A 19,408-nucleotide genomic window follows, 5' to 3' on the forward strand; every position below is an offset into this window, starting at 1 on the left:
ACAGAAGCAAGGTAATAAAATCCACATCCTCACAGCTGTTTGTTTTAAAAAACATCCTATACATTTTTCACTTATATGCTAAACATAGCTATTTTCTAAATATTTACAAAATTTAACGAACACAAACACAACACTTAAGAAACACATACAACACATTGCTCAATCTACTTTAGGTACTTACATCTTCCAGTGTTGACTGTTGGAAAAAAATAAAACAAAAACAAAGCTAAATGATCAGCAGCCAAACCATTACCCCAGGCCTACTATCATATTTTTATAGGAAAACCATTTTGCATTAGTCTGTGCATATCCACTAGTTGAATAAAATATGTGTGTATGCATAAATATATACACACTTTAATACAATTTTAATTTTTAAAAATCTGTTATGCTTCTGTTCAGCTGACTATATGAAAACAAATTACAAAAGTAAGTTTTCTAAAGCCATTACAGTGCAGCAAAGAGCTGTTTCATAGAAACATGACTTTTTTTATAGGCATTTTTTTTACACAATGACAAAAGATGCAGAGTCAAACTCATTAAATAACTAAAATTATGTAACTCCTTTTTAGAAGACTATGAATGGGTTTGCTTATGCAATCTTTCTAACTCCAAGAAGTGTTACATTGGAAAGACAATGCCACACATATGGCATTAAATGGATATCATCATTGATAATGGCTATTCATGTAAGGACTCTGAGAAAGGCATACATTGCTTTGAAGTATACAGATAAAATTAATAGTTTTCGCTTCTTTCTTCAGACACATGCTAACCAGTAAAAGATAATAAACTTTAATCTCTAAATGGAGATGTATCAAAATTAAGTTTATTTGTTTTGGTTGGTGTGAACCTATTTGCTGATCCCACGCATAGAGTTTTTGCTTCTATGAATGCTGCACTATACTTCTCAACACTTATTATAAAAATATAGACTGGAAAGTGGGACAGACTCTGAAAACTACACAACCTCCTCTTAGCTACTTGGGACTTGCAAGAGGCACATGACACTTCACTGAGTCAATCCTTGTATATAAGAAAAGCATACAGCTGATGAATTAGTATTTTAACTAGCCTATGAACACACCAGTCTACATATTCAGTTTCTGAAAAAGTGATTTTTATGCACATGAGGATAGGTTCAAATAGAAATGTGCCATTCTTAGCTTGTCTTTTCCTTTCAGTGTTCATTAAATAATTAGACATATGCTAAATACAGAGATCTGGCAGCACTTTCACAGTGCTGCCATGAATACATGCACCAGTTACCCAGAGCTAAGAAATGGTATCACTAACTCACATATTTCCTTTCCTTACCAGAAATGTCCTCCCATCAAAGGGGACAATTAAACAGCTTCATGATTTGCAGGATAACATGTATTTACAAGGCCACACTGGACAGCAACAAAGCAAGAGTCAAAAAATGCAATGTGTCTGACCCAGATGCTCTGCGCTACTTTGGTTTGTGCAAGCGTAAAAGCAGGTCTTTCTTATTGCTACCAGTGTAGTCCTGGGTGCTATGAACATCTCACCCATTACTCACTTCACTTTATAACTAACCTTCCGAAGCTTTAAATATTTCAACACAATGTCACATTCCAAATTTATCAGCTCATGCAATGAGCCATGGCCTTGCCAGTTTGTTACAATGGCCTGTTTGTTAATCAATGTGCCCAGGAAAATTGAGAACAAATATTTACATTTCCCTGGGGCAGAACTGGGGTCAAAAATACCAAAACTCCATTGATACACACCATCACCACCCTGTGATGTAAAACAAAGGAATGTTCAAGGTTCAGTGATCAAAACCAAACTAGAACAATAAGTTTTCTAAAGCTATTACAGCACAGGAAACATATTATCTATTTCATAGAAACATGACTTTTTAATAGAACATTTTTTACACATTGACTCAAGTTGCAGAGTCAAACTCACTCAGGTGTTTGGCTAGTGCAAAACCATTTCAGTCATCCTATGCAGTAGCTAACCTGGATAATCCACACTTCTCTGGCTACTTTGCACGGCTGGGTGGTGCTCTGGATAGTACAAACCAGCCTTGAGCCAGAAACTACAAACCTTTCTGCTGGTGTGGATAAAGAGCAATGCTCAAACTGCTAATAACTGAGCAATAGGCCACAAGGCCACAGCTGCACACAACCTTCTCAGCACACATAAAACATGGATGAGCTGGAAACGAGCTGTTCCACAGCAGACAGTTGTGTAGTGACTAAGAGAGCCTTCTAGACTGCAAAGCTCCCACAAAATTCCCAGAGTGTTTAAAGCCAACCCGTTCACCTTCAAGGTAAATTGCCCTCCTTTTCAGCCAGAGCAAGTGAAATAGAGTTTATATTCTCTATACATCTCACCTCAGCTATTTAAGTCCTGGAAAGAAAAATGTTTCAGTCTGGATCTGCCATGAGTTTGGGACATCAGACTAGTGGCCAAATCTTCAGCTGGGATAAGTCAAACAATGGCATGGCCTTATCTGTCCAGACACACAGCCTATGCAATGCTCCAGAATAGATCACATCTATGTTCCCTCTGGATCCCAGGAATAGCTCCCACTTCTTCTCTGAGTTGCATGATGCTGTACCAACACTGCTTACAACACACACAATGATGGCATCAATAACTGAGTTTATTCAAGCAAAATAGATCCTGATATTTATTTCTGACACTGACATGATAGTGACGATTCTGGCCAGTCTTGCCGCTCACATTTTGTGTATTTTCCCCAAATTCCTTAGACTAATTAAACCAAAAGGAAGTCTCTGGCCTTTATGGCTCCTCAAAAGGACCTGAAGCTAGGAACAGTCAAACATCTGAAGAACAAAACACAAGCCCCCAAAAAATCTTTGTTTTTTCTTCACCATTTTTAATCAAAGGTGAAAGCTGTTTATGTTTCAAGTACATCAATTTAATATACAGCAAAAAATTATTAATGAGATTAACACATGCCTCATTAAAAGCTTCAGTTTTGGCACCTCTTCACTCACTCCTGGCCTCCTCACAGGCCAGGAAGACTGGCTACTCAACTGAGCAAGGCAGATCTTAATCAAGGAAGAGAATAACTTCCAAGTTTCAGATCAAACTCAATACAGACCATGGAATTCTCCGGTAGCATGAACCAAAGTCTTTCTGCTGCTCAAAAATTCAATAAATCCATTTGTAAGCAAGCTGCTAGTCAAAATACTTGAAAGTGCACAGTTCAGTTAATACAGAAGTATAGAAAGAGAAGTTTTATGCAACCATAGTTCAAATAAGGAAAAAAAGGGCACAGCTTATCTTCTAACTGGATGTCTGGGTAGTTCTTCTCTAATTCCTCCTGGTATTAGGCTGTGAACACTCACGAAGGGTATTTGTTTTGCATGTCTTGTTGTGCCAATTATGTTACCAGGATACTAAATACCAAACAATGGCATATCACATTTAACTATTAAAGATGTTGCTCAGGAGATTAAAGATATATATCACATTTTTTAAACTTCACATTTTAATAGTCTTATTCCTTAAAATATGCTTAAAGCAGGATTAATAATTAATTTCACATGAGAAAATAAAAAAATTCTTGCCCGGTCTGTGATGCCAGCAGTAGAAGAAATCAAATGGGTCAAACATGGAGTAGCAAGAGGGCTTACAGAATTCACAGAATCACTAGGTTGGAAGAGACCTTCAAGATCATTGAGTCCAACTGATGCCCTAACACTTTAACTAAACCATGGCACCGAGTGCCACATCCAGTCTTTTTTTAAACACATCCAGGGATGGTGACTCCACTACCTCCCTGGGCAGACCATTTCAGTCTTTATCACTCTTCCTGTAAAAATCTTTTTCCTATTATCCAACTTATAACCTATAGTTTTGCCTTTTTGCAAAGGACTATGAAGTGAACCTTTATACACAACTTGTTACCAGCCAAACAGTATTTTGTGTTTAGCAATTTTGGGTGGCACAAATAATGTCTGAGGTTTTTTTAATCCTTAGGAAAGAATACCTTATGTAGTTACATTGTTTTGACATCAAAAAGCTGTAATTTGCACAGCCTGGGATAATTTCTAGTATCTATTCAGTCCCTTTTACAAAACTATCTTGGGTACAGAGAAAATATCCATGAACCATTTCTATCTGACAGTTAGATGTTAAAGTGAATCAAGAGTCCAATAATTGAAAAATGACAAGATTTTTCTTATTGTTAAACATCTATGTTGTCAAACATGATAAACAGTAGTTTTGAAATAAAAAATAATTATAACTACTGTGATTTTTCCTGAGAAGGTACTTTAAAAAGAATGACTCATGTCAAGTTAGGTACAAGGTTTATCCAGCATGAATATACCAAAATAATTTGTGAAACCAAGACAACATCATAGACTTCCAAAATGTAATTTTTAGAGATAAGTGCAATCATACTACTGCTGAGAGATGAGTGGTGACTTTGTCAAGCAACAAAGGATGAGGAAAAACAATTGCCATAAATGATATTGCAATAATTTAATTTTGAAATATGGAGAAACAGAGAGAAATGGAGGATTTTCAAGTCTTCTAAATAATTTTATAGCATCATCTTAAATGATTTTGGGGAAAATTTTAGTGCTAAGTCCACACCCACCAAGTCTCAACATTTGTATTTTCCACCTCACACTCCCCTGTCATGGTGTTTGCCTCTTCTGTCAGCACTGGACAACAGGGACAGGACCTGTCCCAGGACCTCACCAAGAACACAGGGGCCAGCTGACCTACACTGAGATTTGCTAATCAACTATGCCTGGTCCACAAGACCCCCCAGCAGCTGCTGAGTGATGGGCTGTACCTGGAGACCACTGGTAGAAGACATTCTGTCAGTCACATTTTCACTCTGCACTCACGCTTCACCACAGGCACACACACATTCTGTGAAGCTCCCTAGAAAGCAAAAGCTCTTTACTCCATGTCCTAGCCCACATCTGTGTCTTCCAAAATGTGACCAACATGAGAACTGATAGGCACTGGATCAGAGAAAGAAATTTAAAATTATAAAAAAATTTAGACCTTTACTCAAATCCTTGTGATCAGTAAGAGTTTTCAATAAGGAGAGATGTTCTGGATGTGTATACAGATACAAATATGCAGGTCATATGTGTAGGATAGCTTTGATGAATCTTTACTAATCCTCTGAAGAATCATTCGTAAAAACATTGATTATTCCATTCAACAAATACTCCTATAAATGTGACTACACCTAAACCAAATGATAAAACAAGAGTTGCAATCGAAAAGGCGTTATGGAATGATAAAATAAGGTAAAACAGTGAAAAAGTGATTGGGAAAACTGGGAAAATGTGACATAGTTGTGTCAGGGCTGCCCACACAGTCACCTTGTCCTAGAAGTCCAGGAGAAAAAGTGCAGACAAAAAAATGCAACATTCTTACTACCTAAGATCAACCAAGGGCAAGTGTATCAACAGTAGAGTAGCTTACTGCAGGCCTACCATGGCCTTCTGATAACAGATGCTGTTTCATACAGACGGTATGACCTTCCTTTTTTCTCTCAGCTGCGAGAGACTGGTTCTTCAATATCAAAATACTTCTGCTTTTCTTGGGTAAGTGTAATTCTTTGCTGTTACAGCATCACAGGGCAAAGTTCATTTACTGCAGTGTTTTCAAAGAGTAGTTGATCGTAAGAAGTCAAAGAAGAAAAGAGGCTCCAGCTGAACATATTTTTATGAAGGAAAGAGAGTTTAAAATGAATAGCTGCCTACAGGATTTGTAAATACAAAAGCTTCTTCTTCAGCTTGCCTAGCACCAATGACAAGTAAAATACATCTCTTTGAGTACAGAGGGAGAGACCATTTAGATCAAACAGTGCCTAGAGAAATATAAATGTTCATACTTTCCCCATTATAATTGGAAAATAACATTCGGTACCTTTTAAAAACAATTAAGCTTATAATAAACAACTGGTAACTCTGTTGGTCTGTATTTTCTCAAGAGATCAATTGCTAGATTCCTCAAGCACATAATTTAACGTGTATTTGGACTTGCACATCAGCTTTGGTACAAAAGGGGTCTCTCTTGAAAAGCAAGAAGCTGAGTTGCCAAAAGAAGTGATGGATGGAAACACACCTGAGAAATAGTTTGCAACAAAGCTTTAGCTTGGGTCAGGATGAAATATTTTTACTATTTTGCCTACCAGTAACACAACCATTAAAACTTTGAGATGTTTTATTACAGCATGATAGCTCTGCCAGAGGATTTACATCATATCTTGAACATAAATTTTTTCTTGCTTAATGCTAGTTTGACACACATTTTCTAGTTATTTGCAAATTTAAAGTAACGGAGATGTTGCCTTCAAGAACAACATTAAAGTGCTCCCAAAGGCAGATGTCAAGCATTTGGCAGCTTAATTAACACAAAAGAAAACATACAGCTGCATACAAATACACAGCGCACAGCTGTTGCATAAAGTTTTCTTCATTTTGACTCCCTGAACACTAACCAGAATCAGATATTTGTAATTGTTTTAGCAGAGAAAATGCCAAATTACACATGCTTGATACAATCAAAAATTGATACCCTTGTACTTAAGCATGATAGGAATAATGCTGCCTTTCTTGGTCCTACAACATATCTAGGGTTTTGATTTCTACGTGAACATCTGAAAATAAAAAAAGCAACTTGGGACTTGCTGCCTCATATCATTTTAACAAAAACTAATTTGGGCATTAAGACTTCTGTTACTAGTCCCCTGAAAGTTCACCCCCAGGATTAAATTATAAGGGCATAAAGACAAGTTGTGTTATTCAAAAACCCAGGAAAAATCTGTAGACTAACAGTATGTTTCTTCTCATTTTTATGACCCCCCTCCCCAAATAGATCAATCATGTTAAAGTTGAGTTCAGCACAGGGATTTAAGCTCTCCACAGGGAGACAGTGGAGATTGCAAACATAAGTCAAATATGAAGAAGAAAGCTGAGATAATGGAGGGTTTATACTGGATTACTTCAAAGCCCCAAGACATGGCTGAAAGTGTTAGGATAATATACAATGAGCACTGATTCCAGACAAAATAATAAAAGCCCCTTTTATCAAAAATGCAACTGTAAGTAAAAAAAACTCACAACTTCAACTACTTCTACAACTGCACAGACTTTCTGTTATATCAAAAATCTTCTAAGGATTTGCAGCAAAATAATCAGCCATAAAACCAGCTTTTAAAAAGCAAGGCTGTAGTTGTACTGATAAGTATCCAGCTAAGAATAAATTTACAGGGTACCTGTAGCAGAAGCATATCAAATTTTCCACTTGAATTTGATCTTCCTGTTCAGTGAGCCCATTCAAAAAAATACAGGTGACAAGTTATGCTAAATTAAAAACTTGTTTTATTACATAGCTTCTGAATAAGAAGTATCTAAGTATCTGAGTCATTAGGGCAATTTTGAGGATCTTCTAGTACAAGGTGTCCTACTGTCTGAAAAGCCCTGCTATACAAACCATTGAATTGTTAATAATGTGGCCCGAGAGCAAAAGGCAAAAGAAATTGACAAACAAGTGAGCTAATGCTTCTTGTGAGGCAGAAGCTGGAACTCACATGTTTTTGGGAGTCACTGCTACCTCCATACACAATAAAACAGTAAAAATAATGCAGAGCCACGCATTTTACACAAATCCTCATGATGCTTTTTGAAGTTTGCAGTTATCTCCTCCAAGTACAGCATAAGCACTGCTGAAGAGAAACAACTGAGCTTGGCAAATTATGGACTTGAACTAGTTAAAAGTTTACGCTAGCATTTTTCAAACAAAAATGTCTCTTCTTCAGAGGAAATACCAAGTTTTGAAGAAAATTTGCTGGTCTAAAACTCCCAGCAGTCTCATTCCTACCATTTTTTCCTGCAAGTACAAATCTCCTTTTGGCTTATGACCCGATTCAAAGAAGACGACAGATTTTTTTTCGTTACTGAGTTTTTAGCTGGATGTAGCAATTTAGAAAGCTGAACAGAAGATAGTCAATATATCATGCTCAGAGCAACCAGAGTAATAATCACTGAAGAAATATGTGAAGAGCAGTGGATAACTGTATTATTATAAAATTAAACAAAATAAATGTGTATTTAAAAAATCAGGCTTAAATGCAAGCATGTCATTAACATAAACTTCAGGTTTATTTCTTCAATATTTCAGCCATCTTACCTCATTATTGACTTCAGGGGGTTTTTTCTTTGTTTCTCCAATGTCCAAATAGCTGTGGAAAGAGAACAGTTTTGATTATTTACAGGATCATCTAGCTTACACGATACCAATATTCTACACTTTTTTTTACACATGAAGGTTTTAAAACTTGTTATGCTTCAAAATAACAGAAAAAGTAAGTAATTATTAACATTTATATTAAGCATTAGTTAATCTTCAGGCTAGCCCTCTGGGCTAATATAAAAGACAAGGGAAAACCAACCACCTACCTTCAAGTCACTGGTGGTTAGAACAGACCATCAATAACCCCCTTGTCAGAAAGAAGCTCATATACAGCTGTGAGGTGGATCAATAATTCTCAGCACAGTATCACCTTACCAGAGTTTTCAAAGTCATCATCTTGCCTCTTAGTTTCTCACAGCAGGTCACTGATAGATTGAAGGCTTGCCTGCACACACAAGTTTAACTCAGGGCATCAGCTAAAGTGTAAAAGGATCTATACCATTTGGGTTTCAATAGAATTTGGACACATCTGAACACTCATTTCTCATGGCTGGATGAACCAATAATAGCTTCATAATTATTTTATGGATAAAATACATGTCTCAACTGGACAAGCAAAAAAAAAATACATCTATTTGGACAATATTATGTTCTCCTTGTGATGTTCCCTGATCTCACTTCCAGTGGGAAGGTGCTTTACCAGGAGTTTCAGACTAGAAAACCTTATTTGAGAAGTTAGGTATACCTAAAAGCCAAGCACCAGTGCAAGCTCACCATAAGACCTCAGATCTCACAACATCTGCAGCCCTTCAGTAATATCACACTCTGTAGTTAATGACTGGGATCAGATTCATTTGCCAGAAGAAACTTTCCTGCTTGGCCAAAGTTAAGAATTCATGGGACTTGAATGAAGGTGCAAAAGCAGGAAAGAGGAATAAAAAAGAAAGAAAAAACATCATCCTTTCTTTGAAGGAATAGCAATCATTTATCAGGGTACACAGAATGGTCACAGAGATTTCAAGGCTTCGTTGTGAGGGGACAGTGAGACACAGCAAAGCTGCCAGGCCTTGCTTGAAAGTGCACGCCAATGCTTTGAAAAAGGTAAGTGTAGCAACATAGGATAACATTTTTTAAAGCCTCATGTTTAGAAACAAATAATAACAACTGTTCCAAGCTCTCAGTATAAAAAGGAACGAGTTCTCTTACAGTAGCCTGCAAGACTGAAAAGAAATAAGTGTCTCAGTCAAAATTGTTCCAACAGCCTGTAACAATATCTGCTGACTGTGGTTCTGGTTTTCGAAGCACCTGTGAGTTACTTCACCAACAACTAAGAAAAGTGACAAAGGAAAGGAAAGCAAATACACAGTCAAAGGCTTAAATTCACTGTGCAGAAGTCTGGACATTCATTCATCAAATTTCAAGGACCTGAAAATCTGAAAAGTTTTAAATAAGAGCAAAGTTGTTTTTTTGGTTTTTTTGGGTTTTTTTTTTTTTTTTTTTTTTTTGGTTTTTTTTTTTTTGGAAAATGACGCTAAAAAAACCCTCAGATCAAAAATTTTACAAATTTCTTCTCACTTACTAAGAAAGCAGAAATGCTTCCAACCCATGGCTAGCCAAGCCAGAGATGAAACTACAGCATTGTTTAGAAAGACACAGGTGGAAAGAGGACAATTTCCCATTGATGAATGAGCACAGATACAATTAAATGGGCAAAGGATGGGGGATGAAGGAGTAGGATTCTGAAAAAAAGCTAAAAATCAAAACCAGCTCTAGCATAGATAGTCTTCTTTCAGGAAGCTGAGAGCTGGGAAGAACTCCACAGATGTGCAACCTACCTCACCACTGCAACAAATCCAACATACCAACACACCTTACCACATATACAACAAAAATGAGTGTGTTAACTTAGGACATATCTAAATGACAAAGCAAGCTGGAAAACTTGTTATACGTTACAAAAATTGCCAACATTGACTAAAAATTCCTCCATTTAAAAAAATTCCTACATTTTCTTTTTTTTAATATCAGAATTTCTAAATGTTGATTTTTTTAAAATTTATTTAAAAAAATGATTCAGCAGTTTATCTAGAATATATGCCCTCAGAACTATCAACCTCAAAATGTTAAGAGTCAGGGTTTCACTCATGTACTAAGGGTGAGTGCAGTTCAATCTTGAATTCACTGTGAACAGGAAAGAAAGAGATTCATTTCTCAGCGTAAGGCATCTGAGAAGAAACAAATGAAGCTGAACAATGTCACTTTCAACTTCTGCTGCTCCTTGGATACTTTCTCCATTACCCTCCCACAGCTCCCAAACATGAGTGCCACGAGCCTCCATTTCAAAGTTCAGCCCTGCATAGTCTGTCATAGCAATTAATATGTCCAATAAGAGTCACTGAGGGAAAATAAATAGAATTTTTTTTTTTTTAATCAGACTTCTTGCTGCCATCAGACCAGATTCAGATCCCTTAAGGCAGATGCTTTGGTCTGTCACACTGTAACTGTTTACCTATGACATATTACACAAACACACACATTTTTCTTTAATTCATTCACTTCCTTCCAGAAAACTGTTCCTTCCAATTAACCCTTCCTCTCCTCTGAGTTTTCTGTCTAAGATGTCTCCCTAATTACCATTCTGTCTACAACCCAGTTAAGAACACCTTCAACATTAAGCCCTTCAGCTTCTTTTTAATGCTCAGAAAAGCACTGCCAACATTTCCAGCACTATGTAAATAAATACTAATAAGTGAACAACTCCAGTTCTGAATACAGAAATGGAAGGGATCTCAAGTCATCCCATTTATCCTCTCTACAGCACAGAACTAGGACATATTATCAAGGGATATATAAAACAGCCTGTTTTTACCCAGTCCCTTAGGTTAGCTTTTCATTCAGTATTATCTTTGTTTTCCTTAAATAACTAGATACCTTGTTGCATGTTGCAACCATAAAAGTGTGAAAAAGTCTCACTATAAAACTCTAACCATATACTGTGACCTGACCAAAAGAAATACTTTTCCCCATGCAATATAAATCCTGTTCTCTAAACAGTGCCTGCTAATGCCAAACACTTACTTTTGGAGCCTATCAACACAAAACACATTTAGGGAGGTGTAACATGGTATGCTGATAACTTAATAATTTTAAGCCATCCACAGAATCACAGGATTGAATATGGAATAGAATTGGTAGATCTCTCTTAGAGCTGAGCACTGCATTTGACACAGAAAAGAGTAAGCACTATTGGAAAAGGGCTTATATTTAGCCTGTCATACATCTTTCTCTCTGGCTTTCCTACTGAAGTTCAAGAAGCTTCAATAAATCTTTAGAAGCAGCCAGTGACAGAAATGGTAAGGGTGATGATAGAGATCCTGTTCATTACACAGAGAGTTTTGTCCTGAAACATAATGAGCCACTAATGAGCCCTCCTGACAAATATAATGTCCTCTACTCTACAGAACGAAGATGAGGAAGACACTGTAAAGGTGGTAGTTGATGATATGAATTCTCAAGCATCTCTGGAAAGGGGATGTTGATTTTGAGATTCATTTCTGTAAATTCAACTGTAGGGAAAATGCCTACAAAGACAAAGCAAAAGATAATATGGTCAATTGAGACCATGACATTCACTGACAGAATTAAGAAGAGTTACTGATCACATGCAGAACCACTCTGGAAACACACCTAAAAGCCCAGACCTCCTTCACATTATTTTCCCAGTGACTCACTAGAAAACAGACTAACTGGCAGCTTAATTCTTGGTATCCAGGTAGTAAAAAGAATGTAAATGGTCATCTTTTAAATAACAGGAGAAACATTAAAAGGCTATATACATATCCAAAATGAACAGAAGTGATGGAGAAGTGATGGAGCTGGGTAGAATACTTTAGAATTTTAAAAAATAAACGAGAAAGGAAGCATTGGGTATTGAATTCCCAAGCTCATCAACTTCGTGGCAGGACTGTCAGCACTCCACCTTTTACTGCTTTCACCATGTTACCCCTGAGCACAAATATAGACACTTCAGCTAAGCACAGACGTCACAGCAACATACCGTTCCTGCACGTCCTTCGGGTTAAGGGGCTGTTTCTCCTTTTCTACTGTCATGTCAAGAAGTTGTCACTGTGTGACTCATGGTACGAATACCCCTTCTGGGGCTCACCTCTAAAGCTCTTTTCCTTTTGCCCGGGGTCACAGCTTCTAAGTTCTCTTTGCGCAATGACTAATAAAAGGGACAGGGTGAGGGGCCGTCTGAAGCACTGCCACAAATGCTGAAACTCATTTCTGTATAAATCTTACATTTCAGCCACTCACTTGAGCTTCTTGAAGGCCTCCCTGCCACCGGCCACGTACTGCTCCCCACTCTGGAGCTCGTCCAGCTGCCGGACACGATGCCCACCCCGGGGTGTATAGATGTTTCGCACAGCTCCGAAGGGCGCCTGCACCCCGCCCGTCACCTCTTTCAGGAACACATCAAAGTTGGACACTTTCTTCTCGTGGATGACAATGCGGCGCCCCGGGAAGAAAGGGTCCCCGTTGCGATACACCAGCACGCTCTTCACGCTGGGCTGCGAGAGCCACGACGCCTTTGTGCCAGGACTGGCCATGCTGGTGGCTCCGTGCGCCCTGCGCAGCCCGAGCCGCCCGCACCTGTCTGCTCGGGAGAGGCTCCTGCCGGGGAACCCCTCCGGCCCTGGCACCGCCCACGCCGGGCACACGGGCACACCTCCCGGGAGCGATCGCGGCCCGCCGGGGCCTGGCCCGGCCCTGCGCAGCCTGAACGCGGCGGCTCCTCCCCGGCAACCAGCGCGGCGCTCTGGGCGCTCCGGGAGCCGGGTGTGGGAAACGCCAGCCCGGGCGGAACAACGCGGCGTGACACTGGGGCCGGCATAGCCGGGACACGGACTGCCGGGGACCGCAGCCTCGGGGGCCTTCATCCTCCGGCTCTGCCATGACGGGAAGCCCTGCCACCCGGCTTTCCTCGGGAAACGACCCCGCGTGTGCTCGGCCTCCCCGGCGGGCAGCCAGGCGGGCCCGGAGCCACCGCGGGAAGGAGGGAGAGGGGCGGCACGCCCGGAGGAGGGCAGCGGGGGCAGAGGAACGGGATGCGAAGGAGGGAGACAGGGAAATGCCCGCTGTGCCTCCCCCTGCCCGACCGCCGCCTGTTCCCACGAGGGCCGGGCCGGCGGCGGAGCTGCCCTGGCGGCGGCAGCGCCCGCACCGCACTCTGGCACACCCTGGGGACAAGAAGCCGTAAAACCTGAGAGAAAGTGAAACAGAACTGCCTTCAATTCAAATGTAATTCCTTTAGCAACCTCTTTCCCCTGCCGGTAGCCTCAAGTCTAAAAATGCACTAGACCTTCCTACCTGAACTTTTGTAGTGTACAGTAATGATTGTCTTTTCAAATGGGTTTTAAACACGCGGGATGGAAAGAATTTTCTTTCCTTTTATCTTACCTCCTTTGATGGGAAAATTACCCCCCTGCTGTGAGTTACAAAAGAGCAGTTAACCATTACAAAAAGAGCAATTTCAGGGTGAGGGCAGTCAAACATGCTACTGTTATTGGTTAACAACTAAAGTTCCCCGCTCGCTGCTGGTCTCCTTCTGACTAATAACGGGGAGAACCAAGCATTTACCACCCTCGAATTAATACTGTTTAACATTGAACTACTGTAACCTGCAAGGAAATTTTTGTTATTAAAGATAGGCTTTTGAGTAAAAGCCAAAAATGTTGATGACCCTCACACTGCTCTGCATTCAAGTAGTGATATGTCAACTATCTGCTATTTTATACCAGATTCTACCACATTTGGTAGAATGTGGTAGAATCTTAAGAATAGTAATTTGTAGTCACACAATATTTTTGAAATAGGAGTAAGACACTGAATATTTTATTGGTGCACCCAATATATTTTGATACTTTTGATACTTCAAAATACAGTTGGTCTTTACCTATGGCCACGCTACTTGCAATCACTTTACGGACTGCAAATATCCCTTAAATGGTACCAGGGCACTGCTAGCCTTAAAGCAGCCTAAAATTTGTGGACAAAATCTTTGTTTTGCATCTCACCTAAGTACAACCGCTGACCAAAAGCTAAGAAAAGGTTAGACACTTCAGTCTGTAATAGCAGTGTCTTGAAGCATGACAATTTGTTCCTCCTAGCTTTTCCAATGTCTGATCTTTTATTCCCACTACTGTTTCACCTTATAAACAATCTCCTATCACATTCTCAACAGCAAGGAGTCAAGCTGCTGAGCCCACTGATATGATTAAGATAAATGCAGAGACACATAATCTTTTTATGATGGAGCAACATCAGACCTCTCATCTTACATGAGGTTGGTGCATGACATGAAGTCTGTCAGGTCCTGTGTCAGGATCTCCTGAGGTCACACAAGGAGCATAACATACCATAATGCTGGGGGATGTGATGAGAGCAGAGCCACAGCATACTGTAGCATCAAACAGGGGCACTTTTTCTGCACCAGAATGCCGTGAGGCCTCTGTTATATCAGAACCAGGAAATATTTTGCAGCTTGTTGCAGGGCCTTGCCAGCTATGCTCAGTGACGGTAAAACATGAAGTTATGAAGACAGAAATGTCTTAGTGCTGAAGAAAAGACCAACACAATGGACAGAATGGAAAAGGATGAAGTTTCTAAACAGAGAATAAAATTCAGCTTATTCTATTGCACACAGTGCTGAGAATCACACTTAATAACTCTGTGCAGCTTATCAGAAAATCAGACTAAGCAATAGCACCTACTTTATTCCCAGCTGTAAGTCTGGAGTAGCCAGACTGTCTGCACTGGCAGTTTAAAGCACATAAATACCAAGTGGTTCAGCTCACATGCACACACTAGAGGTAAAATACCGATGCAGTTGCAAATTTTAAAGCCTATGTTATAGCAAATACATCTACTTGTTCAATTGCCAGATTGAAAACTCCTTGGAATACCATGATCAAGTATATTTGCTTTAAAAAATACCTTAGAAAATCACAGTTTAAGCCACAGCTTTTGACTACACAGGTCCTGTCAAAATACTACACAGTATTCTTGAGGCGGCCAAGATGCTGAAGGATTATATAGGGAAAAGGCTTTAGCAAACCCTTAGAGGCACAAAAGGAAATGGTTCTCCATGGAAAAACAAATTCTGGTGGGTTACCTTAAGTAAGGAAAAGGTTGAAAGATACCTTCCATGTGGTCTTGGTATAGAGTAATGAAAGTAAAGTAATCCTTCTTAAGTAAAGATTTACCAGTGTGTTGCTGTAGCTACCTTTGATCAAGGGACCTGAGATTATCAATTGGGTATTTCTGATTCAATCATGTGAGAGCGATTACTGTAAACATGAGTGGGTTTTTTTGGCAATTTTTCTATGGGGTCTTTCCTCTCTCTCTCTTCTTGTGTAGCACTCATCATCCACTAAACACTTATGTACTGTCTGGTAGCACTTGTAGGGTTTTTTGTTAATCTGGCTTTTTCATTGTTTGTTATTCTGGTTTTTATTTTTTTTTCCTCAAGGTGAATAAAATTGCACATTTCTTTTAGGAGAAGAAACAGGTCTTAGGTACAGGCACACATTTGTATATAAAAAAAGATTGATCAAATGGACAAGTTATACACTGAGAATTGTCTGTAGACCAAGATGCCTTTTTACCATAATTTTACCAAAAAGTTCTCTGAGCTTTTCTTCAGCAGAGATTTATAAGGACCCCTCTGATGATACCTGTGTTTTCCTTCTCTTTCTGTGTGTTTTTCCTTGGTGTTTCTTTGCACAAAGCCCAGCTGTAATCAGAGCAGTTGACATTCAGCTGGCAGTGCAACTAGTTGCTCATGTCATTCAACCTCACAAATCTGGTTTGGATGGCAGTTTCATGACTAAGCAAGCCTGTGCTGGAGCTATCCTTTCTTTTTGGCTGAATGAAGAACAGCCATCATGCCTGTCCTTGCCAGTGAGCCTCTTCAACAAACAGCAGATGAGTTTGGCCCACTATTTCTTTAATGAGACTCAGCAAACAGCTCCCAAAGGCTGGCACTGCGGGATGGATACCTGATAGCAGAATCAGCAGGCAGCTCATTGGTATTTAGAGCTACAATAAATAGATGCCAGTTCTAGATCTCCAGTTATCTTTTGCCAGCAGCAGTGTAAAGTCAGACATTGTGTGTGTGCTTTAGGAGTTGTCCCTGGCTGCCGGTGCACACCAATGTGCTGCCTTCACCTCCGAAGACAGAGGTGACACTTGGTTATTGTCTGCCCTTCCAGACAGTCTCAGAGGTGGCTGATAATGCAGCTGCAATGAGATACATTGCCAGTGCTTTCCAGTGCTTTGGCCTGTTGGATCATACATAGCAGAGTTTGTATCAGTAAGAAGTTATGTCATCTTATTTCCAACAATTCTGTTGTCTTAGCAGCCAGAAAAACAGATGAGCAAAGGAAAACAAATAGATCAACCCAGCAGCTTTTCCCTTTTTTATGAGGAGTGTGAAATGTCAGCTGTGTAGGACTTTCTGCACATTCATTAAATGTAAATTTTTGGCAGATATCCTTTAGAATGCTTCCCTAGTTTTTGCATTCCAACATGCAGAGCCAACATAATCTGCCCTTAACTTCCAGCAATAGTGTGCACTGGTTTCCTACCTTCCTGAGGTATTGTCTGTGCTGTCTGGTATTTACAAATATTAAGTATCACTGACATCCTAGAGATTAAATTAGTGTTGCACATACTGCCACCTGCTGAGGTTAACCAAAACTAGAGCTAAAATACTCTGTTTAGAGTAGATTTCAGCTTTTTCAAGTATGAATAGGGACAACATTTGCAGACAGGTGTGGTTACCCTTTAACTGAAAACATCTGATGTAGGCTTCAGTCTACATATACATGCTGTCCATGACTACTGAGGAACTTTTTCATTGAATTACTTCCTTGTGAGGTCAGTCACCTTTATGCAAGGTGTGTATAAGCCATCCTTCAGATTCTGTACATGTCAATCCACTTGGAACAAAGGCTCATCTATGTATGTTAATGTATGCATGTATGTACACACAAACATACAATTGCACAGGTCATCTGCTGCAGGAAAGAAAAGGAGTTGTAATAAATATACTGTTGTTATAAATATTCTGATAATATGATTGATTTAATCATATAAAAGAATTCTGAATACAAGTAGAAAATAGCAAAGTATAAGGTATAGCAATGTTAGGAGTGCTGTGTTTAAAATATGCAGCCATAGAAACTTCACCAAGAAGTCACTGGATTTCTTGTGTTCCAGAAACTACAGAGACCATCATGCAAACCAGATACGCTGCTTGGAAACCCCATACCCTTCCCATCTTGATTTGAATGTCAAGGATTCCTTTCAGTAGAGCTCAGCAGAGATGATCAATGATCGTCTTAGAGTAGGAATATTATTGTAAAGGTTAAATTTAAGAGCAGATGTATTACGCATAGTACATAAAACAACTTATGTAATGATGACTTGGCAAAAAAAGCGTATAAAATGGATGAATTTTGTTTACTAAATTTTGTTTACTAAGCGGAACATGTTTGGAGGAGTAATCCTGTGTGTTCCCAGGGCTAAAAAAAAAAAAAAAGTGTCTGCTTATTCACATCAAATTTGGTGTTGGGTAAGTTTCTTTTGTCCTGTTTGGTGACACCCTTGTTTTTGAAACTCTGACCGGTGTTTAGATTTTTGCCTTCCTCTTGGAGCAGCCACGCATCATTTCATTAATCACTTCCTTTTTTACTTCCCTGCTGAGGATTAATGAGTACTCTAAGTACATTCTGATAACGTGTTCCGCTGCAGGGTTTGGATGCAGGCTTTGCCTCCAGGCTGGCTCACACACTTCAGCAGGACTAGCCAAAGGACTCCTACTACCTGCATTGCATTTTTGCACATGAAAGCCGCAGTTTCAAAAGAATATACAACAGTGGAAGCTGGTGCGCTGCTAATGAAACTTTTACATCTCAACCACCTTGACTGACTCTATCTTAGATACAGAAGTAGGGCAAGGAAATTTAATTCCAAGACATTTGCTGGAGACAAATCTGTACTTCACTTGGAAAAAATCCCCGTCAGAAGTGGCAGAATGCGGCAGGGAAAATCCCAGCCCCAGTAAGGTGTGCTCACATTATGAGCACTGCTGGAGCTAGGATTTTAAGAACACATGTCTTTGGGAACAGTTATCCATTTAATTGGACCTACTTCATTAGAGGAGCTCACGTGAGCTTTATGGGGTGCCTGGGTTTTTTTTTTCCCATTCTCACAAATCTTCATGTACAGTGGGATTGAACACAGGCTGGGTGAGGTGGTGAGAAGGATCATGGCTCTGTGCATATACATGTGAAAAATGCCAATCACTTGTTTTTAAAATTTTAAAAGTTTAATAGTAATAAAAGGGTTATAAAAATAGAAATATAGTTAGAGTATTAATAATTTTGACGATTTTGAATTAGGACAATATGGACAATAGAAACAAAGAGTACAGACATCCGGGTACCTTTTTCTGGGCAGCACAAGCCCGAAAAAGGACACACGTTAACACAGGATTAACCCTTAAAAACAACAGCCTGTTGCATATTCACACATCTCATACATGATGCATAAATTCCATTCAAACACAGGATCCTGTCTGGTCATCGTCAGCTTCTTCCTCTTAATCCTAACGGCGTCGCCTGTCCGACCGAGGCGGGAAGAAGTTCATTTCTTCTGATAAGGGAGCAATAAATTCTCTTTCTCTGAAAGATTTACGTGTCCTGTGGCTGCTATTTCACTAGGAATCCTTTCTTTAAAAAAAAAAAAAAAAGTATCCTACGTAGCATAGTTTCTATTTTAACATTTTGCTATAACCTAAAACCATATTTAACAGAATTAACATATTTAAGAGAATTAATACAGCATTACTTTCTAACACAACACATATAATATTCACTTTAATATTTGCGAAAAGCCAATCATAAAATCCGCATTTTTCACATACACAACTGGACGCCAGGACGCCACCGAGATTATCTCAGAGCGTTTAGAAATACAGAAGCGGGTCGGCAGGACGCACCGCTCTGCAGCCAGCGAGGCACCACGTCCCGCCGTGGCCGCTCTCCCCGCCGGCCGCGCCGGGGCTGCCGTCACCCCGCCGGGCTCCTCCTCCCCCGTCACGGCCCGGGCTCCTCCCTCGCCGCGGCTGCGCGCCGGGAGCGGTGCCGGGCCGAGGGGCCGAGCGGGGTCG

At 39.8% G+C, this 19,408-nt stretch overlaps 1 protein-coding gene across 1 annotated transcript in view; it reads right to left on the bottom strand.

Annotated features, from left to right (window-relative positions):
• Positions 1-12,782, bottom strand: part of DCDC2 (doublecortin domain containing 2) — a gene marked incomplete at both ends in the record, with an annotated part of 51,425 nt that extends 38,643 nt beyond the window's left edge. The window contains 3 exons of the mRNA XM_084202255.1: positions 182-196; positions 8,170-8,221; positions 12,490-12,782. Coding sequence (XP_084058381.1) covers positions 182-196; positions 8,170-8,221; positions 12,490-12,782 — 360 coding nt within the window. The remainder of the gene's footprint in view (positions 1-181; positions 197-8,169; positions 8,222-12,489) is intronic.
• Between the last annotated feature and the right edge of the window lie 6,626 nt (positions 12,783-19,408).

Source organism: Fringilla coelebs (genome assembly GCF_963513975.1).
Source record: "Fringilla coelebs genome assembly, chromosome: 1".
NCBI classification, from domain to species: domain Eukaryota; kingdom Metazoa; phylum Chordata; class Aves; order Passeriformes; family Fringillidae; genus Fringilla; species Fringilla coelebs.